Consider the following 24169-nt stretch of genomic DNA (forward strand, 5'->3'; position numbering starts at 1 on the left):
CGTGTGACAAGGTATCCAGCATCCTGCAGCTGGAAGGAGAAGAGCCAGGCTTCAAGCACAGCAGTATCTGCTCAGAGCCCATGCTCTTTCCACTCACCACTCACTAGGTAGTGGGGAACCCAGGTCCAGGATCCCCTCCTCCCCAGGGTGGCTTAGGCACATGTTGTGAAGAAGAAGATCTGTGCAGGACTCACCAGGAGCTGACTGTTCATTGTTAGTTACCCAGCAGGGCAACAGGTCTGTAGCTTCCCCGGGAAGCCCGGAGCTGAGTCATGTATTTATTGCCTTTTTACAGGTCTGGCTGTGTTGCTGCAGCTGCAGCTTGGTAAGCATCATGAGTGTCTTTCCTTTTGACAGAGGAGTTTCCACCATCGGCAAACTTACATATTTGAAAATCTGAGAGAGCTGGAATCTCCACCTCCTATAAGACACTTAAAATTGTTACAAAGAAGAAAGAGAGAAAGGAAAGAAGGAAGGAAGGAAGGAAGAAAAAAAGAGAGAGCTTCCTCAACTCTACCTCCTACACCCCCGTATCCACATTCCTATGAACTAGAGATGGGAATGAGAGTGCTGAGGCTCACGATGACCCTTGTCAGGGTAAGGAATTAAGAGAGCAGTACAATGGGTTAGTTTAGAGTGGACCAGTCTTCAACTCCATAGAAATTAGAACTCTTCAAGGAAGGTGGTCCACTTTATCCTGTATTTGTTCTGACTCCATTCCCAGGCCTTTGAGAGGGGAATTTTAGCTTGTAGTCTTACCTCAGCAATCTGGGCCTTTCTCATGTCTTCCTCACACCCCCAGTGTACACAGCTCATCTATGTCTTCACCACTATGGTGTTGGGGCCCAGGGCAGGCCACCCCAAAACATGCCTCAATGGCATATTGACTATTTTGAATTAAATTTGCTTAAGAAATGGCTGCTGCAAGAGGAACACTTTGACCCTCCTTTCTGTCTCCCTGAAAGCAGGAAATAAATCTCTCATGTGAAAGGGCCACTCTCTGCATCTGGAGGTAGAAGGACACCCTTATCCCCAGAGACAAGGAATTCAGGACCAAGAAGTCTGCATGAACAAATTTTGTTACTTCTTCATTAGTCTGCTACCCCAAGTGCTCACCCCTTTGTTTTTTTAAATCTTCACAAGTAAATGTTTCTTTGTTTAAAAATGATATATAAACAGTCTTATTTGGTCACTTTGGGGGTCTGATTTCTTTGAAACCTCCATGTTTATGAATTAATTTTTTTGTTTACTCCTGTTAATATGTAGTCTGTCAATTTAATTATTAGACCAGCCAAAAGAATTCAAGAGGGGTAAAGGGGAAATTTCCCTTCTCCAAGAATGGTTCAAGATCAAGATGTCTCCCAGTGGAGTGATGATGCCATTTACCCTGTGTTCCAGGCCCTCAAGCAGCAGTGAGTACCTTGTCCTGGAATATCTGGGAGAGTCCTAGGACAGACATTCTGGGTGGACTTGAAACTCAAAGCTAGTTTTGGGAGCCATCTCCCAACTCAGGGCTAAATTATGCAATACGGACAGGGTGGCTCTGGTGGAGACAGGAATGAAAATGACAAGCCACTGTGACACAAATCAAAATGACTTCCCTTTCCTCAGCAGTAATTTTGCATGCCACAATAACTGGCTTCATTGCTCTAATCTTCTCTTTCCCTTTCCTTAACCTTACTTCTGTGAAAATTAATAAAGACAAACTTCTTTTAAAATGGAATTGAGATGCCAGAAGGGGGAGTTCTCACACAGTACCCCTCAAGGTCAATAACAGGAAGGACAGTCGCTTAGAGACCCCAACAGGAAGAATCATCATCAGGAAAGAATCGTCAGTTATAGGACTCAACAGGAAAGATGTACTTGCATCTCCTACAGGAAATGGACTACCCCAGCTACCTGGCCTATGAGAACCCATCATCTCTCTGAACTCCCACTTTCCTCCTTTCCTTCAAAACAACCCCTCCCAACTTCCTCCTTTTTACTCTGTAAAATAACTTTCCTCTCCTTTGTTTGTTAGATTTCCCTTGGCTTTTGCTATAGCCTGCATATCCAAAATTGTAATTCTTTGCTGTTCCTGAATAAACCCATTTTGCTTGGAAAGTAACTGGCTGTTTTATTTTTTAAGTTCACACCTGTAAATTAGAAGGCCCTGTAGTGCTCCATCACGTGTCCCTGTGAAGCTACTTAGCTGAAGGCAGTGAGCAAGGGAAAGTCCAGAATTTCCAGAGGGAATTAACAGGAAAGTAATCTCAGAGACTGATTGAAATTACCCTCAGTTAAAGAACTTTCTAAGTGAATTACCTTCCTACTGACATCAGGATGAGAGGAGTCAACCCAGTTTGGAAGATCCTCATTTTTTTCTGTTTTCAAATTGGTGAAGCAATTGATAATTTTGTGTGGTGATGTGGTAGTGGTGAGGATAACCTCTAGAGTCTCAGGGGTGCCTTTGGATAAATAGAGTTTATCCAGATCTAGGATAATAGGATGAAGAAAGGCAGAGAACTAGAGAAAGAGAACCAGCATGAAGGGTTACGCTGTGGAAGGAATCTGTCATATGACATACATATAGTATAAGTTTATTTGCAGTGCTTCCATTTATTTCAATAAGTATTTACTGAGTCCGTTATTATGTGCTTAGTACCATGATAGGTACTAAGGATAAGATAGATGCAAGATATCCAAGGAAGAAGGAGCTATAAGAGAAGATATCTTAATACAATGTCTCCTACTATGTCAACTAGAGCAAAGAAGATAAATAGGGGGATATTGCCAGCCTGGGGAATGCATGAAGGATATTAAATATTGTTGGGATAACCCAAGGATATTAGATATCTGTTAATTAGCATAGAGCCAGAGCCTTTCAAGACACTATAGGAGAGAAAACGTGAATGAAGCTTTTTGTCTGGTGGAGAAACAAACATGTATACACCCAGCTGAAAACTGCAATGGAGTGCCATGATGGAATACGTAAAATGTCGTCAGAAAATGATGAGAAAGCAATGGTAACTTCTGCTTGGGTGAAGGATTTAACGGTAGGTAACATTTAAAAAAGGCAGTGAATAATAAGTAGAAATTTGTCAGAGAAGAATGGGAAGGACATTGCAAGAGAATGGAACTCCTCGAGCAAAGGAATAGAGGTGCGAGTGTATAAAATGAGTGTTTGGGTGAACTCTGAGCAATCGAGTAGCTGTAAAACCATATCCTAAAGAGAGGAAAAGAGAAAGAGGGAGGGAAGAGTGATAATGAATATTTTGTGAAGGGAGATGTCATTTTTCTTTCCCTACTGCTGTATTATGATGCTCTTGCTGAAGGGATTTGGGAGTTAATGAGAGGACATGGAGTGTGACTGGTAAGTGGCTTCAAGAAGACCCTAAAGTTACTAAGGGATTGTTCATCTGCAAGCACCAAAAGGCCAGGTTAGCTATATTGACTGCCTTATAGGCTCTATAGGAGGATTTTTTTTTTTTGGTATCCCTTCATCTATCGCTACTATAGGAGGATTTTTATGATATCAGACTACCAGGAGCAGATGCTGGAGATGAAGATGGATTGCTCAGGACAGGGCTGCATGGGCTGGTGATGATTCCTCTGATATTTCTTGGAGCTTGGACTAGATCAAATCCATATGAGTGAAAGAAGGAAAGGGAACAGGTGATGGCATCTGAGTGCCACTCAAGATCATGCCTTCCCCAGGTTCACCTCCATGGTGGCCAAGACTGGCAACTGTAAGGTATTCATTGACTCAGTGATCACATACATCTGACTGGATGAGTTTGATGGCATTGACCTTGACTTTGAGTACCTGGGCCCCCAGAGCAGGGGAAAATATTCCAGACACTTTGGTTTCAAGCCTTAACTCATTCACATACACACACACACACACACACACACACACACACACACACACATACCTGGTAAACATACATTCCAGTCCACACAGGGAGATTTTTTCCCTACCAAATATTGTTATATTTTATATATATAAAGTTTTATTTTATATAAATTTATATTTATTTATGTATTTATATTTATTTATACTTGTATTTATATAAATTTATATTTAAATATAAAATTTTATATATTTAACTTAAAATTTGGTTCATGTATGAATACTATATCTTCCCTAAAATTATTATTATTGTAATCACCAATACTGTCCTATCTTTTCCAACAGGAAATGTTATCAGCTTCTTTTTTTAACAACTTTATTGGAGTATAATTGCTTTACAATGGTGTGTTAGTTTCTGCTTTATAACAAAGTGAATCAGCTATATATATACGTATATCCCCATATCTCCTCCCTCTTACGTCTCCCTCCCACGGTCCCTATCCCACCCCTCTAGGTGGTCACAAAGCACAGAGCTAATCTCCCTGTGCTATGTGGCTGCTTCCTACTAGCTATCTATTTTACATTTGGCAGTATATATAATACAATGGAATATTAGCCATAAAAAGAAACGAAATTGAGTTATTTGTAGTGAGGTGGATGGACCTAGAGTCTGTCATACAGAGTGAAGTAAGTCAGAAAGAGAAAAACAAATACTGTATGCTAACACATATATATGGAATCTAAAAAAAAAAAAGCTTCTGAAAAACATAGGGGCAGAACAGGAATAAAGATGCAGACCTACTAGAGAATGAACTTGAGGACACGGGGAAGGGGACGGGGAAGCTGGGATGAAGTGAGAGAGTGGCATGGACTTATATATACTGCCAAATGTTATCAGCTTTTGAGGCTGAGGCTCAAGCCATCCCTGTCTAATGATCTTGGCAGTTATGTCTGCAGGCAAAGGAGCTGTTGTTTTGTGTTATGAAATGGCCAAGATCAGAGCGTGAGTCAGGTAGCAATACCCGAAGACCTGAACAGCAAGTCTCATTCCAGGATGAAATTTAAACCTGAGGGACCCATGGATCTGCAATCAGACTAAACTTAACATAGTCTGTACATCTTTGCCTGGTGTTTGTGGGGTTCCCCTCCCCTTTCTCTTCCTCAAGTCTCTTGCCTGACAGCTGCTGTATGCTAACGACTCTTGTCTCCTGCTTAGGGCCTAGAGAGTGTTCCATGTGTCCTACATGACTTGAGGCTCTCCATGGGCTTGCATGAATGCATGTGGCCCAGCTACTGTACTGATCCAGGGAGAGGAAGGCTTGTTGCATCCACTGAAGGCATGCCACTAGTGAGAGCAGAAGAGGAGAGTTAGAGAAAGTTCTTTATTCTGAGTGCAATCAAGCTTACTGTCAATGCCCGCCTGAACAGTGATGGGGCAAGTTAGGTGTGTTGATAATTCCTCTGCTTGTATTTTCCCTAGGACCGTTCTGGGAAAATTTTTTTTACATTATAGCCTGACACTAGGCATGAAGAGGTGAAAGGGGTCTGGCTCCAGGGTATTCTTCCCAAGACTCCAGCAATAGCTAGTTCATCAGCCCCCTGATCTATCCACTGCATGAGAAACCAGAGGGGTCTCTGAGGTCATGGAGCATCATTATCTAGAGCTGAAGGAAGCCTACTTGGAATGGACCTGAATGGCACACTAGTTCATTGGAGATTTAAAGGAATAGAGAAGTTTTTTTCCTGGAAGAAATTCTGAGATCCAAGTTGACAGATAATCAAAGTGCTTTGCAGAGTGACTGTAGTTAATACAGTGTTGCATATTTTTAAGAGTTGCTAAGAGAGTAGATCTTAAAAGTTCTTATGGGACTTCCCTGGTGGAGCAGTGGTTAAGAATCTGCTGCCAATGCAGGGGACATGGGTTCAAGCTCTGGTCCAGGAAGATCTCACATGCCACAGAGCAAGTAAACCTGTGTGCCACAGCTACTGAGCCAGCACTCCAGAGCCTGTGAGCCACAACTACTGAAGCCCGTGAGCCTAGAGCCCATACTCCACAACAAAGAGTAGCCCCCACTCACTGCAACTAGAGAGAAAGCCTGCGTGCAGCAAGGAAGACCCAATACAGCCAAAAGTAAATAAATAATAAATTTTTTAAAATAATAATAACAGTTTGGTAATGATGTATAATAAAGTTAATCTAAAAAAATTAAAGTTCTCATCACAAGGAAAAAAATTGTAATGATGTAAGGTGATGGATATTAATGAAACTTACTTTGGAAATCATTTCATAGTGAATGCAAATATTGAATCATGTTGTATACCTGAAACGAATATAACATTCCATGTCAATTATTTTTTAAAATAAACTACTGAGTATTTTGTTGTTGTTGTTGTTGTTGTATGCGGGCCTCTCCCTGTTGTGGCCTCTCCCGTTGCGGAGCACAGGCTCCGGACTCGCAGGCTCAGCGGCCATGGCTCACAGGCCAAGCCGCTCCGCGGCATGTGGGATCTTCCCGGATCGGGACACGAACCTGTGTCCCCTGCATCAGCAGGCGGACTCTCAACCACTGCGCTACCAGGGAAGCCCTGCTGAGTATTTTTTTTAATTAATGAAACTACCATATGATCCAGCAAAAAAAAACCCCCAACAAAACAAAAATAAAGTGGGGTAGGGGAATCATGTACAATTACATCTGAGAGCACAGACTTGTTTTGTTGGTCCTGAATGAAAAGCTAGTGCCAACAGGAAGAAATTACAGGGAATCATTTTGCAGATCAATAAAACAATTAACTTTCTAGGGCCAGTTGTTAGATTGAGAGCCACATCATAATGGTATCAAATGCCTGATTAGGTGGTTAGCTCAAAAGTGTCCAGCAAAGGCTAAATGAACTTTTTAATGCTCTGGTGGGAACTTACATCAAACCAGTGGCTTTAAAACTTTTGAAAAAGCATTGTAACTCCTTCTCAAATGAAATATTTGTCAGATCTCTAATCAGAAAAGATATAAAATTGAAGGGATTCTGGTTGACATGGTTCATGCATCCTTGTCCAGGTTTCTAGGATTCTGTGGATCACCACTGGAAAACAAAACAAAAACCCACACCTCCAGATAATCCACTGGGTCCCTGAGAAACATCTCAGCTGCAGGGTCCCTGAGAAATGTCTCAGCTGCAGGTATAGCCATGGCCATGGCCCCTGTCTCAGCCATCATGACAATGACAGCTTCAGCGAACAACCCTTTTATGCCATTTCCCTCCTAGGCTCCTGGGCTTCATCATGTGATGACCTATGTTGTTCATGGAGGTTGGGACACTGGCACAGGACAAAACAGCCCCCTGCACAAGGATTCCACTGACCATGGAAATTTTGTCTATTTCAACACTGTAAAGTAGGAGCCATTGGTTAGGACTGGGAAGCAGAAATGGGGAAGAAGGTAGACAGGAACTGGATTTGAGCCTTAAGCTGAATATTCCCCCAGGAACTTGCCACAAGAATATTGGTGAGATGATGGAGTTCCTGATGAGAATCTCATTATGGGGTTCCCCACGTATGGACAGACCAAACACCTTACTTCTTCAAATGGTGGGCAGCACCCACCTCAGGACAGGGTCAATTGGGACCCACACCCAGGAGGCTGGCTTCCGATCTACCATGAGGTAACTCCTCCCAGGAGAGACTGCAGTGGAAACTCTGGTCAGTTAGGGAGTGAGATTAGATAAATTTGGGATCCTTTTGTTAATAAAATAACTCTTGTTGCATAATTGCTTATGTCTCTCCATATACCCCTATTGGAGATGAAAAACATTCCCCAGGAAGAGATGAATCACCTTGGAAATTGAAGTGGTCTTCCTATGTATAAGATAACCTTAGTTTGACTTATAGGAGTGGTAAGCTCATTTTAATAGTAAGAGTTTAAACCCAAGTAAAAATGCAAAGTTTTTTAATTTTTAGAATACAAAAGCTTTCAGGGAAATAACTCTTTTGTAAGCTCAATGTAATACTCAAGCTACTTCTGTTTAATAAGTATGTCTAAGATAACTTATTGGGCGCTTATATATATCAGGCAGTGTGCTGGACATTGGGAATATAGTTAAGACATAGTTTCTGCTCTCATGGAGCTCATAGTCCAAGTATAGGAAGCAAAAACACAAAGGAATAATTACAATAAAGTGTGATTTGTGCAACAGTAGAATTGTTCGCATGTGAACATCTAAGAAAAATATTCACCTTTCCTATTGACAACCCCATCACAATGATTTTGCTCACTTGGGTACCTCTGATTAGATATGCACATTTCTTTTTACCTCAAGCCACCATCTCATGGATTAAAGACCAGAAGCCCCCTTAAGACTACAAAGGAATGCATAGATTTGGTTTGACAATACTGAAAGCTATGGGCATAAGGTAAGTTTCAGCCCATGGACTTTAAGACTATTAACATTATCTCTGCCCTTGAAAAATTCACTTAGTGGGAAGAGCCCTAGTTAAGGTGACAGGAAATAACAATTACAGTTACAGCTTTGTTATGGTCTCACTGTGATGTTAAGCCAATAATTCCCATTATTAAGCCTGTTTCCTAATTTTTAAAACAAGGCCACTGGAATGGATAATTTCTGACTGCCTTTCCTATGTTCTTGGAACATAGGAAAGGCAGCTCAGAAACCAATGATTGAGATAGCCTTATACACCAGAGGGCAGACAGCAGAAACAAGAAAAACTACAGTCCTGCAGCCTGTGGAACAAAAACCACATTCACAGAAAGATAGACAAGATGAAAAGGCAGAAGGCTATGTACCAGATGAAGGAACAAGATAAACCCCCAGAAAAAACAACTAAATGAAGTGAAGATAGGCAACATTCCAGAAAAAGAATTCAGAATAATGATAGTGAAGATTATCCAGGACCTGGGAAAGAGAATGGAGGCAAAGATCGAGAAGATGTAAGAAATGTTTAACAAAGACCTAGAAGAATTAAAGAACAAACACCTAGAAGATTTAAAGAACAAACAAACAGAGATGAACAATAAAATAACTGAAATGAAAACTACACTAGAAGGAATCAATAGCAGAATAACTGAGGCAGAAGAATGGATAAGTGACCTGGAAGACAGAATGGTGGAATTCACTGCTGTGAAACAGAATGAAGAAAAAAGAATGAAAAGAAATGAAGACAGCATAAGAGACCTCTGGGACAACATTAAACGCAACAACATTCACATTATAAGTGTCCCAGAAGGAGAAGAGAGAGAGAAAGGACTAGAGAAAATACTTGAAGAGATTATAGTCAAAAATTTCTCTAACATGGGAAAGGAAATAGCCACCCAAGTCAAGGAAGCACAGAGAGCCCCATACAGGATAAACCCAGGGAGAAATATGCCAAGACACATAGTAATCAAATTGGCAAAAATTAAAGACAATGAAAAATTATTGAAAGCAGCAAGGGAAAAACGATAAATAACATACAAGGGAACATCCATAAGATTAACAGCTGATTTCTCAGCAGAAACACTACAAGACAGAAGGGGGTGGCATGATATACTTAATAGTGATGAAAGGGAAGAACCTACAACCAAGATTACTCTATCCAGCAAGGATCTCATTCAGATTCTATGGAGAAATCAAAAGCTTTACAGACAAGCAAAAGCCAAAAGAATTCAGCATCACCAAAACAGCTCTAAACATATGCTAAGGGAAATTCTGTAAGTGGGAAACACAAGAGAAGAAAAGGACCTGCAAAAACAAACCCATAACAATTAAGAAAATGGTCATAAGAACATACATATGGATAATTACCTTAAACGTGAATGGATTAAATGCTCCAACCAAAAGACACAGGCTTGCTGAATAGATACAAAAACAAGACCCATATATATGCTGTCTACAAGAGACCCACTTCAGACCTAGGGACACATACAAACTGAAAGTGAGGGGATGGAAAAAGATATTCCATGCAAATGAAAATTAAAAGAAAGCTGGAGTAGCAATACTCATATCAGATAAAATAGACTTTAAAATAAAGAATGTTACAACAGACAAGGAAGGACACTACATAATGATCAAGGGATCAATCCAAGAAGAAGATGTAACAATAATTATATATGCACCCAACTTGGAGCACCTCAGTACATAAGGCAACTGCTAACAGCTATAAAAGAGGAAATCAACAGTAACAAAATAATAGTGGGAGACTTTAACACCTCACTTACACCAATGGACAGATTATCCAAAATGGAAATAAATAAGGAAACAGAAGCTTTAAATGACACAACATATCAGATAGATTTAATTGATATTTATAGGACAATCCATCCCAAAACAACAGATTACACTTTCTTCTCAAATGCACACGAAAGAGGATAGATCACATCTTGGGTCAGAAATCAAGCCTCGGTAAATTTAAGAAAATTGAAATCATATCAAGCATCTTTTCTGACCACAACACTATGAGATTAGAAATGAATTACAGGGAAAAAAAACGTAAAAAACACAAACACATGAAGGCTAAAGAATATGTTACTAAATAACAAGAGATCACTGAAGAAATCAAAGAGGAAATCAAAAAATACCTGGAGACAAAAGACAATGAAAACATGATGATCTAAAACCTATGGGATGCAGCAGGAGCAGTTCTAAGAGGGAAGTTTATAGCTATAAAAGCCTACCTCAAGAAACAAGAAAAATCTCAAATAAACCATTTAACCTTACACCTAAGGGAACTAGAGAAAGAAGAACAAACAAAACCCAAAGTTAGCAGAAGGAAAGAAATAATAAAAATCAGAGTAGAAAGAAATGAAGTAGAAACAAAGAAAACAATAGCAAAGATCAATAAAACTAAAAGCTGGTTCTTTGAGAAGATAAACAAAATTGATGAACCATTAGCCAGACTCATCAAGAAAAAGAGGGAGAGGACTCAAATCCATAAAATTAAAAATGAAGAAGGAGAAGTTAGAAGAGACACCACAAAAATACAAAGCATCCTAAGAGACTACTACAAGAAACACTACGCCAATAAAATGGGCAACCTGGAAGAAACGGACAAATTCTTAGAACCATATAACCTTCCAAGACTGAACCAGGAAGAAACAGAAAATATGAACAGATCAATCACAAATAATGAAAATGAAACTGCAATTAAACATCTTCCAAAAAACAAAAGTCCAGGACCGGATGGCTTCACAGGTGAATTCTATCAAACATTTAGAGAAGAGCTAACACCCATCCTTCTCAAATTCTTCCAAAAAATTGTGGAGGAAGGAACACTCCCAAACACATTCTATGAGGCCACCATCACTCTGATAGCCACACCAGACAAAGATACTACAAAAAAAGAAAATTACAGACCAATATCACTGATGAATATAGATGCAAAAATCCTCAACAAAATACTAGCAAACAGAATCCAACAACACATTAAAAGGATCATACACCATGATCAAGTGGGATTTATCCTCAGGGATGCAAGGATTCTTCAATATACGCAAGTCAATCAATGTGATACACCATTTTAACAAATTGAAGAATAAAAACCATTTGATCATCTCAATAGATGCAGAAAAACTTTAGACAAAATTCAACACCCATTTATGATAAAAACTCTCCAGAAAGTGGGCATAGAGGGAACCTACCTCAACATAATAAAGGCCATATACAACAAACCCACAGCAAACATCATTCTCAAAGGTGAAAAACTGAAAGCATTTCCTCTAAGATCAGGAACAAGACAAGGATGTCCACTCTCACCACTATTATTCAACATAGTTTTGGAAGTCCTAGCCACAGCAATCAAAGAAGAAAAAGAAATAAAAGGAATCCAAATTGGAAATGAAGAAGTAAAACTGTCACTGTTTGCAGATGACATGATGCTATACATAGAGAATCCTAAAGATGCTACCAGAAAACTACTAGAGCTAATCAATGAATTTGGTAAATTTGCAGGATACAAAATTAATGCACAAAAATCACTTGCATTCCTATACACTAATGATGAAAAATCTGAAAGAGAAATTAAGGAAACACTCACATTTACCATTGCAACAAAAAGAATAAAATACCTAGGAATAAACCTATCTAGGGAGACAAAAGACCTGTATCTAGAAAACTATAACACACTGATGAAAGAAATTAAAGATGATACCAACAGATGGAGAGATATACCATGTTCTTGGATTGGAAGAATCAATATTGTGAAAATGACTATACTACCCAAAGCAATCTACAGATTCAATACAATCCGTATCAAATTACCAATGGCATTTTTTATGGAACTAGAACAAAAATCTTTAAATTTGTATGGAGACACAAAATACCCCGAATAGCCAAAGCAGTCTTGAGGGAATAAAATGGAGTGGGAGGAATCAGACTCCTTGACTTCAGACTATACTACAAAGCTACAGTAATCAAGGCAATATGGTACTGGCACAAAAACAGAAACATAGATCAATGGAACAGGATAGAAAGCTTAGAGATAAACCCACGCACCTATGGTCAACTAGTCTATGACAAAGGAGGCAAGGATATACAATGGAGAAAAGACAGTCTCTTCAATAAGTGGTGCTGGGAAAACTGACCAGCTACATGTAAAAGAATGAAATTAGAATACTCCCTAACACCATACAGAAAAATGAACTCAAAATGGATTCAAGACCTAAATGTAAGACCAGACACTATAAAACTCTTAGAGGAAAACATAGGAAGAACACTCTTTGACATAAATCTCAGCAATATCTTTTTTGATCCACCTCCTAGAGTAATGGAAATAAAAACAAAATAAACAAATGGGACCTAATGAAACTTCAAACCTTTTGCACAGCAAAGGAAACCATAAAGAAGACAAAAAGACAACTCTCAGAATGGGAGAAAATATTTGTGAACGAATCAACAGACAAACGATTAATCTCCAAAATATATAAACAGTTCATGCAGCTCAATATTAATGAAACAAACAAAGCAATGCATAAATGGGCAGAAGAGCTAAATAGACATTTCTCCAAAGAAGACGTACAGATGGCCAAGAAGCACACGAAAAGCTGCTCAACATCACTAATTATTAGAGATATTCAAATCAAAACTTCAATGAGGTATCACCTCACACCAGTTAGAATGGGGATCATCAGAAAATCTACAAACAAAAAATGCTGGAGATGGTATGGAGAAAAGGGAACCCTCTTGTACTGTTGGTGGGAATGTAAATTGATACAGCCACTATGGAGAACAGTATGGAGGTTCCTTAAACAACTACAAATAGAATTAACATATAATTCAGCTATCCCACTACTGGGCATATACCCAGAGAAATCCATAATTCAAAAAGACACATGTACCTCAATGTTAATTGCAGCACTATTTACAATAGCCAGGTCATGGAAGCAACCTAAATGCCCATTGACAGATGAATGGATAAAGAAGATGTGGTATATATATACAATGGAATATTACTCAGCCATAAAAAGGAACGAAATTGGGTCATTTGTTGAGACGTGGATGGATCTAGAGACTTTCATACAGAGTGAAGTAAGTCAGAAAGAGAAAAACAAATATCAGATATTAACACATGTATGTGGAACATAGAAAAATGGTACAGATGAACCGGTTTTCAGGGCAGAAGTTGAGACACAGATGTAGAGAACAAACGTATGGACACCAAATGGAGTAAGCTGCGGAGGGGGGTGTGGATGGTGGTGTGATGTATTGGACGATTGAGATTGACATGTATGCACTGATGTGTATAAAATTGATGGCTAATATGACCTGCTGTTTAAAAAAATAAATAAAATTAAATTTAAAAATTAAAAAAAAGAAATCAATGATTTACATATATGTCAGGATTCATGTTTATGTATTATATATAATTTATATAACACATATATAATATATATATATAATACATGAACATGAATCACTGACATTTACCTTCTTAGACATGTACACAGACACACATATACGCTAATACCCAAAAGACCTTTACAAATAAACACGCTCACTTCTTGTTCTTTGTAATCAAATCCAGGGGTTGTGGTAGAGAAGAAATTGAAACTGGAATATTTGTTTTTTCTTCACCAACTCCGACCAACTCTTTTATCTCTAACTGCATGTTCTGCCTTGCCTTTCTATCTCTGTTCTCCCTCCTTCGATAAGTTTAGAGAAGAGTAAGCAAAGGTAAGACAAAGGAAGATGAGATTGTCCTGGGGCAGCAGGAAGGAGGTTCTGAGTGTTCATACCACTTTGTTCATAAGAGAGGCAATAGAATTAAAGCTGCCAAGAGGAGGAACATTACCCCTTATATTGATGAACAGGGTAATGATGCCATGGGGGGGGGGTCACAGAGGGCCCAATAATTTTGCTGGCATAACTTTTAAGAAGGAGATGGTAAAGCTAACCATAATCAACCCTATTACCACTAATGCAAGTGTGTGAGAAGTGGGTAGCCTCAGTCTCTCAGACCTTGACGATTCATTGGTGACCAAAAGGGGACTTGATGGTTCCTGTAGGTGCATTTGCCAATAAAATCCTGGCCTCAGGACCATGTCTGCATGCTTGTTGGAGGCTGCTGGCACTCCATAAGCATAACTGAAGACAAAGCTCTCTCTGCTTAGAGAGTTCTTTTTTGAGATTATGACAATTTTTTTTTATTCCATTGAAAGAGAAGGAAACGTACATGTTACTGGTTATTTACAATGTGCTAGCTTTTTAACATATGTTATTCCATTTAATTCTTATAATAAGCCTAGAGGCTGGATTACATGAAGAATGCATGATGAATGTATGCTCAACAAATGGAAGTGCTATTATTATGAAATATATATTATAATTTTCATTTTCTAATAAGGAAATTGATGCTAAGAGAGGTAAATTTACTTTTGGAGGACATATAGTAAATGGTGTACTAGTATTTGGTTTACAGGTCTGAATAATTCCAAACTTATCCTCTATTCACCACACCTTAACAGACTCCCAGTTTGTAAGAACACTTGTCATTCCAAGAGCCTCTTGTATACAGTTCGGTTGGCTTCCTCTTTTGGAAAACAATATGGCTGTATATAACAGGAATTGTGTAAATATGTATACTCTTTAGCCTCCAATTTCAATTCTTGGGTATTTTTGGAAAGACAATATGATCAAAGCATTTATGTATTAAGGTATTTCTCAGAGTCTTGCTTATGATTGTAAAATATCACAAGAATGAATAATGGTGTATTAAATTATATTTCATAAACATGAAAAAGTATTTTAAATCATTAAAAATAAGTATAAAGATTAAGCAGAAACATGAGAAATGTTTATTTGTCATCCAAAGTGCAAACAAAGATAAAAAACAGGATTTTTATGCTGTGATGGTGACCTTGTAAATAATGATGGTGGGTGCATGAAGACTGTGATTAACATGCAAAAGTGATGAGTTACTTTACAGTGGTATGATGATGTTTTTCTTTATATTTTCTTTCTACAAAGGTATTGCATAATGCTTTCAATAATTTTATAGTGTTTTAAGAGACTTTGTGCTGGGTTGTTAGATGACAGTCATATCACAAGTGAAGTTTCTGAAAGCCAATGGATTTGACGGATGGTGCCATGGTTTGGGGTCTTGGCTTAGATGACTTCTTGGGAAACTTCTGCAGTGAGGGTTTATACCTTCTGATCTCCAAGCTCAAGTCTCTGCTGGGGCTTTAGACACCAGGTAATTAGAGAAACACCTCGAACCAAAAAAACTATACTTCCATACACATTGGTTCACTTACTGATTCTCTAGGAAGTAGAGGCACAAGGCATGATTCCTGCTGTGGGGATTTAAATTTATTTTTGCAGAGAAAAATTAAAAATTCTAGCAAGGATGACCATATGCTTTACTTCCCAACCTGGGATACTTTTTTTCCCCTTCTCTAAAAACAACTTTATTGAGGTATAGTTTACGTACCATGAACTTTACTCATTTTAACAATACAATTTTACAATTTCACTCATATTGCGATTCAAAGATTTTTGTAAAATTTACAGACCTGTCACCACAAATCAATTTTAGAACATTTTCATCATCCTAGAAAGATCTCTCAGGGAACTTTCCTGATGGTCCAGTGGGTAAGACTCCACGCTTCCACTGCAGCGGGTGTGGGTTTGATCCCTGGTCGGGAAACTGAGATCCCACATCCTGCGCAGTGTGGCAAAAAAAAAAAAAAAAAAAATCCCTCAAACAACCCATTTGCAGTCACTCCCCATTCCTGCTCAGCCCCAGGCAACACTAATCTGCTTTCTGTGTCTACAAATTTGTTTCTTCAGGATACTCATATGCATGGAATTGTAGTATTCATGTTGTAAATGTATCAGTACTGGGACATTTTTGAGTGAATAATAGTACAACCCTATAGAGTCCACAGAAACGTGGGATGGATGGTCATCCTATTTAGAGTAGGCCAGAGCCCATGAACCATTTCACCTAGGCATAGGACATTACAATTTAAATGATGTACCATGAGTGTCAGTACCTTGAACATCGAGACAACTTATGGTTTCTAACATTCAATAATTTCTTATCTGAGAGTTTGAGATGGGCTTTTGAGGTAAATTATTGAACAAAACCCTAGAAAATATGCACTTTTCCATCTGTCAGTATGTTATATACAAAATTACTGCCTTGCTATGGTGAACTTGAGACTAATTCATTTTGCCTATCAAGAAACAGCTATTGCTGTGTAACCCAGCAAAGAAACTAAATACCAAATATTTCAAGACTATATATTTTCTCCAGTCTATCTAGTGAAAGGAATAAAACTAGCATTCTTTTCACTTTGAGCAAAGAATCCTGTGGTAATCTGCAACTCTGCTCTAATCTTTGGTGAAAAGCGTCCTCCTACCTCTAATCTGGATTGATTTGGATTTAAGAAGAGAAGACTTTTCTAATTTTGTATGTTTAGGGTATTGATCCCTCTACTATTCTAGTGAAGAGCTCACTTTAGACTTATCTGAATGTGGAATCAGTATGTTGTTTTCTTTCCAGAGATTACCGTTGATAAAAAGATGATTCAAATTATAATAAACTAAAAGGTCTAGATGAACAAGTTGTAGGGAAACATGAACTAATCAAATTGACATAAAAAGAGGTAGAAAACTTAAACAGACCAATAACCTTGGAAGATGTTGAAAGTGCTATTAAAAATTTCCCCCAAAGCTACCAGGCCCAGACAGTCCTCAAACATTTAAGAAAGAATTAAGAACTTCCAGAGCCTAAAAAAATCTTTTCAATTTATTTACATTTCAACTAAACCTGATAGAGATAAAGAATAAGCATATATGTATTGAGCATCTATTATTTCCCAGGATTCTGCTAGGCCCTGGGGATCAGAAGCAAATAAAGTATATAAATTTCTTTTCTTCATGGCTTTTCTAATCCATCAGAATAAATCATATACCTATATGGGAAAACTCAACATTATAAATTTGTCATTTTTCACATAGTAATTTCTAAATGTATCACAATGTAAAAATCCCAGAGCTGTGTGTGTATGTGTGTGTGTTTTAATTGGATAAACTGATTATCAGGTTAATCAAGAAAAATACACTAGTGAAAGTGGTCAAGAAAATATTTCTTTAAAAATTTGGAATAAGGCTTCCAAATTGCCTTTCAGTGATTCTTGCCTCCTTGTCTTCATGCCCGTGTATCATCCCCTCCCACACTGATAAGACTGGCCTGTGTAACCAATAAGGACACTGTGGATACGTTGGAGTGGGACTTCCGTCATGCTCTTTCTTGGTTCATTTACCCTGGGAGTATCAGCTGATATTCCCCCAGGCCCACAGGGAGGTACTGAGACCTCCTGCCAACAGCCAGCACCAGCTTGCCAGCCATGTGAGTGAGTCATTTTAGGAATGGATCCTTCAGACTCAGTCAAGCCTTCAGTAACTGTTCCAGTCAACATCTTGACTGCAACCTGCAGTCCTCATCAGAGAACCCAATCCAGAACCACTCAGCCAAAGCTGCTCCTGAATTATAGACTCTATATGAAATAATACATATTTCTTATTGTTTTAAGTGGCTAAGTTTGGAGATAATTTGTTATACAGCAATAGATAACGAATAGAGTCAGGAATAGCTTGGTTGTTGATATTTGTCCATGAGATTGCCCAACACCAAAACTGTTGAAGAAGAGACATCCATTTATTCAACCAACTTGTATCAAGTGCCTAGTCTGTGTCAACTTCCAGGGATCCAAAGATGAACTCGAGAAGACTTAAAGGAGGCTAGATACACTGAAGAAATTCTTGGCTCAACCTGAGGACCTGCTTTAAGGCCAAGGCTGGCAGCTGCCCCTCCACCTGTGCCAACTCTTAACTGCCCGGTTGGCTTAGGGCCAGGTTTGAGAGATATGGCTGCTGGCAGTGGCAAATCTATGGCCTTGGGGCATCAGGTGAGATAAAACAAGCCCTGACCTCTGTAACTCCTGCCCGCCTTGTAGCACTGACTACTCTCCCAGGAACACCTCTCCCTCCTTCCCCCACACCTCTAAACCTCATCTGTTTTTCCTAAGAAGTCAAGCTCTAGCAAAAATAGGACACAATGTTCCTTGTACCCTAATACCACCATCCCTCCAAGAATGAGGAGGAGGAGACGGAGATACAAGGTCGATGTTTCTCTGGCAGCAGCTGCTTTCTTTCCATCTCTCCCCTGGGCTGGAATAAGAGGGGAGAGCTGGCAGCTGCAGCATCCTATGTCTGCCCCTGTCCTTTCCCTCCAGAACTATGACAGTAAAATCACTAGGGGACAAGGGGGAGAAGATGAGCAGAGCTAACTCTTCCCTGAACCAGGTTCCTTCCAGGACCTTGCCACTGGCCTTAAATGGTCCTATAGGAGGAAAATTACATGCCTTAAATGAATACTCAATATCGCAAATAACCGCCCCCTGCAATGTGTTTTCCTGGTTCTGGGCCCTTACCTTGGGACCCTCACTCCAGCATTGTGCCCTTCATTCCTTCCCTGGGCTTCCACATCCCCAGGGAGACTTGGCCTCAGTATAAAGCTAAGGCTTCCATTTGTAAGCAGTTCTTTCAAAGTAGCCAGGCCTGGGCTAGTGAGGGAACTCTCCTGGGATTCTCTTCCCCTTAGAGTCTCATGAATCTGGGATGAAATGGGATGGGTGGAGATATGAATGTGACAGTCTCGGGCATCTGTGATCATAACGTGGCAGCTGTGCTGTTATCAGAATGATAAAAGGGGTCTCCTCTTTACATAAGGACTGCGCCAAGAGGCTGCCCAAGGTGGCCAATGTGTAGGCGTGGTGGGGAGGATGCTGCTCTGGGCTTGTGAGTCTCCTACTCTTTTTGCCCTTCTTCCTTCCCACAGGTCATGGGGTGTCCCTGGGAATGGGGAGGAGGGCAGGCTTCTGTTTCAGTGAGGCTTCTACATGCCGCCCTCCCCCTCCCCCACCCCAATGCCTTGGGCTCTGAAAGGCCACTGATAAATCCAAAGGCCTTTGGGCCCTTGACATCCTGGAAGTCTCCTGGGTAGCAGCAGGTCCTAACTGGGAAACCCATTTGAGGACTCCTTGTTTCTGTATTTTGTTTCTTTGTTTGTTTCAGGCTTGGCTCTTCTGCTGCAGGTACAGCTAGGTAAGGAGTAACACAGCTTCCTGTCCACACTCCAGTTTTCCTGATCATTACTCCTTTTTCCCTCCTTCCTTCCAACTCTGCATTTCCTTCTCTTTTCGTGACGTCAGGACTAGAGAACCCCAGTGTGGGTTGGGGCACAGGCTGCTGTGGTCCCAGCAGCCGTCAGCATCCCAGACTGATCCTGATCCACTGCCTCCTTAGGCTCCAACAATGGCTGCCCTTGCCCTGTTGAGATGCCTTCTGGGTCCAAGCCAGCTACATCCCTCACAACTACACGGTCCGCTGGGCCATAGCAGCCCTGGCCCTACTGCAGAGAAAGAGTAGCCAGAGCGGGTGCTCTACTGAGGCTGGGGCACGCACTGGGGCAGTGGTGGGAAACCGGTCTGAGTCCCAGGCAGTTTCAATCTGCTTCCTCCACCTTGTTTTGAGGATTAGCAAGTGTGTGTACACTCTTCAAGAGTGGAGTCTAGGCTTCTTATAGCTCCTTGCCAGTCCCACTAGTTTTCAAAGCACCTAAGGGGACTTATCCTCCTGGTGTTGGACCCCAGGGCTGGGACGTCCAATATGTGGCCCACCAGGGAGGATCTCTGAGCCCACATAATCCTCCTCCTCTTCTGTGTCCCCTCCCAGGGGTGCAGGTCCTGACCTGATCACTTCTCTTCCCTTCCTACCCGATTACACGTGGATCTTTCTTACAGCTTTGGTTGTATAAAAGTCATTCTGCCAGTCTCCAGTTTGTTTTCAGTGAGAATTGCTCCACATGTAGTTGTGTTTTTGGTATGTTCATGGTGGGAGGTGAGCTCCACGTCCTCTCACTCCGTCATATTGATCTCCCCTCTGAGGGTGTATAAACATGTGTTTATAGACTATAAAACTGCTGACTATGGCAGAGGATCTAAATTTTCTAGATATTAAGACACCTTCAAATACAGGATTCAGAAAATATTTAATAGCATATTCTTTGTGGTGTCAGAAGTGCCTCATTAAATGTACTCACAGATTGTAAATCACATCTTAATTTGGGAGCAGTAAATATAAAAAACAAACATCATAGAATCAAAGAAATATAGTTATCTAAACCACTGCCCTTGAAAGATCTCACTACAAAAGAAAATGTACATGTACCTTTGATCTTATGAATAAGTAGAAAAATACTATTCAATGGGTATACCAAAGAAAAAAAAGTTTAAATTAAAAATCCATTAATTAACATTAACATTTTTGAGTTCATCTTAACTGTAAAAATACAACAAGGGTTATTATAAAATGCAAATTAAAAATTAATATTAGAATGGTGTGGGGAGGATTCCTGGATCTGTGATGTTAATACAGACAAACTCTCTGCCTAGATTCACCACCATGGTCTCCACAGCTGTCAAAAGCAAAATCTTCATCTGTCCTGTCATTGACTTCCTTTGTCAACATGGATTTGATGACATTGACTTGGATATAGAATATCCAGGGATATAGAATATCCCAGGGAATATCCCTCCCACCTGAGGACAAACAGTGATTTACCATCTTGATTAAGGTGGGAATGAAGCACTAGCTCTGTGTCCTCTTGTAGGGAGGCTGGTACCTTAGTAGATTTTCTGTAAGAGTTGCATTTCCTGGGGATAGCAAAGGATGCTGCCCTCGGAAGTACACTAGTGAAGGTGTTTGTGGTTTGCAGGCAACAGAAACAGACTAGCTAACTCAAGCCAAAAGAGGATTTATTGAAAGGATACTGGTATCTGAAGGAACCCAAGGAGGACATTCTTGAGTTGAGGAGGTGGAACCGTTTGTTATATCATTTGTTCAGTAAGTATTTATTAAGCATCTACTGTGATCCAGACGTTGTGCTTTTCACTAGAGATAGAGCAGTGAACAAGACAAGCATGATCTCTGCTCTTGTGGGGTTACAGCATAGTGGAGGATACAGAGGGGGAAAGAAAAAAAGAAAAGAAAGAAAAATAAAGTGAAAAAAGAAAAAATCAAATAATTGCAAATGGTGATAATAGCAGTGATAGCAGCAAATAGGATGGTCGGGACAGGGGGCCTTCCCAGAGGAAGTGATATTTAAGCTGCAATATGAAGAGTTAAAAGGAGCCAGGCATACAAAAGATAGGAAGAAGAATTTTCTAAGGAAGTGGTAACAGCATTAGCAAAGGACTGAAGGCAGGAAAGAGGCATGGCTATTAAAAATTGAGAGACTAGAGCTTTAAAAGGGAGAGTGAAGTCACAGCAGGCAAGATAGCTCCTAGACTCTCTGCCAGGAGTTCCTAGGCTTTTTCTTTAGAATTGTCATAAAGTGTGACTTGGATTCAAGGACTGTTAGTGTCCTTGTACCTCTTTGGTCCAAGTTACACCTTGCCAGAACCTATCCCTATATTTCAGGGGTTATTTCCAGAAATAAGGGAATTGCTATAAGCTGGAAAGCAGCCCCAAATGTACATACTATTGGACAGAGATAATGAAGACAACCGCAACAATTCACCCTTTGTTCTCTCCAGGAAATGCTACAGGCTTTTGAAGAAGCAGATAAGGAAACAGGATACCCAAGACTACTGATCACAGCAGCTGTATCTGCTGGCAAAGGGACCATTGACACAGGATATGAAATTGCAGAGGTTGGGAAGTGAGTGTGATGAACTTCCCAGGGCCCCCAAATCCTAGAGCAGAGATTTATAAACTTTTTGGTGGAGAGCATCCCAAGTAGTTATGTAAAAATAATGTTGAGAAAGCTGGTACCTTCAATTGCCAAAGAAGTTTGGGGAATTAATGGCTTCGGGATAAAGAGCTGACTCCTTTAAATTGCCACTATGATGGGTGTTGGGGAAAAGAGGAACAAGATTCAAGACCTTGGCAAATCCTTATATGTAATAGAAATTCTCATTTGCAGTTCCTTTTGGAAAAGGTTGTAAAATCAGGAGAACTATTATTGACAAAGCTACTCATTTGTGCTTACCATGGCCCTGGAGATGTGTATTTCTAAAACACACTCTTCTAACAACATATCTTCCCCTCTTCTCTGGGTTTGCCCTTAATCTTTCAAGGAAGTAAAGGAGACTTTCTGTCTAGCCCTATGGGAGTCACAGAAGATAATCTGCTCCCTGGAGACACCAAGGAAGCCACATTAGTGGGGCCATACGGACATCTACTTGACATCATGAATTTCCACAGCTACCATTTCTTGCTCTTAAATTGTCTATAAGAAAATGCTCCCAGGATCTTGATGGCTCAAAATCTCTTGTTCCAGGCTCCTTGATCCCATCAGTGTGATGACCTGTGACTTCCATGGTGTCTGGGGCACATATACAGGACACAACATTTTCCTGCATGTAGGAAACAAGGATGGAGGTGACATGTGTTATTGCAACTGTGTAAGAAAGAAAAGACTCAAATCATATGCAGAAGGGAGATGGGGAAGGGATTGGGAGTCTTGGTTGTTGGAAAACAGGGTTTCTCTTTGGGGGACAATTAGCTAGACTTTGTTGATCATATGGAACAAACACTGGTGAGGAATAATGTCTGTGTCGCCTTCTGCAGGAATATGCCATGAAGCCCTGGAGAGACAGTGGGGTCCCTTCGGAGAAGCTCATCATGGGTTTCCCCACCTATGGGAGGACTTTCCGGCTCAGCACTTCTGACACCTCAGTCTGTGCCCAGTCTCTGGAGCAGGGTCATCTGGTCCTTATACAGGTGAGGCTGGTTTCTGGGCTTACTATGAGGTAACTAACACAGCTAATTCAGACTAAAATGCCCTGGGGAAAATTCTTCCACTCTCCAAGTCATCTTGCTACCCTTCTGCTCTTGAGATCCTATATCCATCCCAGCTTTCACAGATCTGACAGCTCTGAGCATAGCAGCCTGTGGAAAGGCAGGTTGATGGCTGTGTAATACTTTTCACTTAAAAAAATCAATCTGAATTTCCTTTTTGGGTTTTGAAGTGTATGGCACCATCTTTGCCACAGCCCAAAGCAATACTGAATTTTAGTACGCCCACGTAAATAGGTGGAGAAGGATTTCAACAGACTAGCCTGGGGATGGCAAATATTTTGATCTCCCTGCCAATCTGAATTGATTGATTTTACTCAAATTCTATGCTGAAAATCTAGGGAATGATTAGCAGTGTTTGCTAAAGACTAGAGTGTTTGTGGAAGAATGATCTCAGCACATATGGTCATGCTTACCATTTCTCAACCTCTGGGTACAGAATTAGAATTTCACTTGTTTGTAGCCTGTTTTCATAGAAATTTGTGTTCATTTTATGAAACAAAATCACTTTTGAGAGAAATATGTGAAATTAATGTAGATATTTCATAACGTCCTCTTTTCTATCACCCTCCCATTTCTTACTATTTTTCTCCCATTTAAGTCCTTTTTCTTCCAATATATGACATAATCTGTGATGTGTTCAATGTTGCCTTCTTCATTCCCCGCATAGATCTGCATATTCCTAAATAAAGCCACAAATGCCTGGACTGAAGACCAAAAAGTCCTATATGCTTATAAAAACACTGAATGGTTTGGTTATGACAATATTGAAAGCTATGGATATAAGGCATGAACAGTGTAAAAAAATTACAATTCTAGCTTTGAATCTTAAGCTCATCAGGAGCCCATTTCACTAAGATCTATGGTTTCAAAGTTTTAAATATGCACAAAGTGGAGTAGACACCAGGCAATGTCTAGATAAGTACTTCGAATGTGGCTCCTATGAGGTCTGACCTTGACACACCTACAGTAACTTGTGAGACTTCA

General features: G+C 39.9%; 1 protein-coding gene across 1 annotated transcript in view; it reads left to right on the forward strand.

The window, feature by feature from the left end:
- Positions 1–2975: 2975 nt before the first annotated feature.
- LOC309974296 (acidic mammalian chitinase-like) overlaps positions 2976–24169 on the forward strand; it is a gene marked incomplete at both ends in the record, with an annotated part of 50660 nt that continues 29466 nt past the window's right edge. Inside the window, 6 exon segments of the mRNA XM_082858887.1 lie at positions 2976–3035; positions 21919–22043; positions 22665–22788; positions 22955–23066; positions 23069–23136; positions 23853–23969. Coding sequence (XP_082715013.1) covers positions 2976–3035; positions 21919–22043; positions 22665–22788; positions 22955–23066; positions 23069–23136; positions 23853–23969 — 606 coding nt within the window.

The sequence above is a fragment of the Leucopleurus acutus genome (genome assembly GCF_964270905.1).
Source record: "Leucopleurus acutus genome assembly, chromosome: 2".
Classification (NCBI taxonomy): Eukaryota; Metazoa; Chordata; class Mammalia; order Artiodactyla; family Delphinidae; genus Leucopleurus; species Leucopleurus acutus.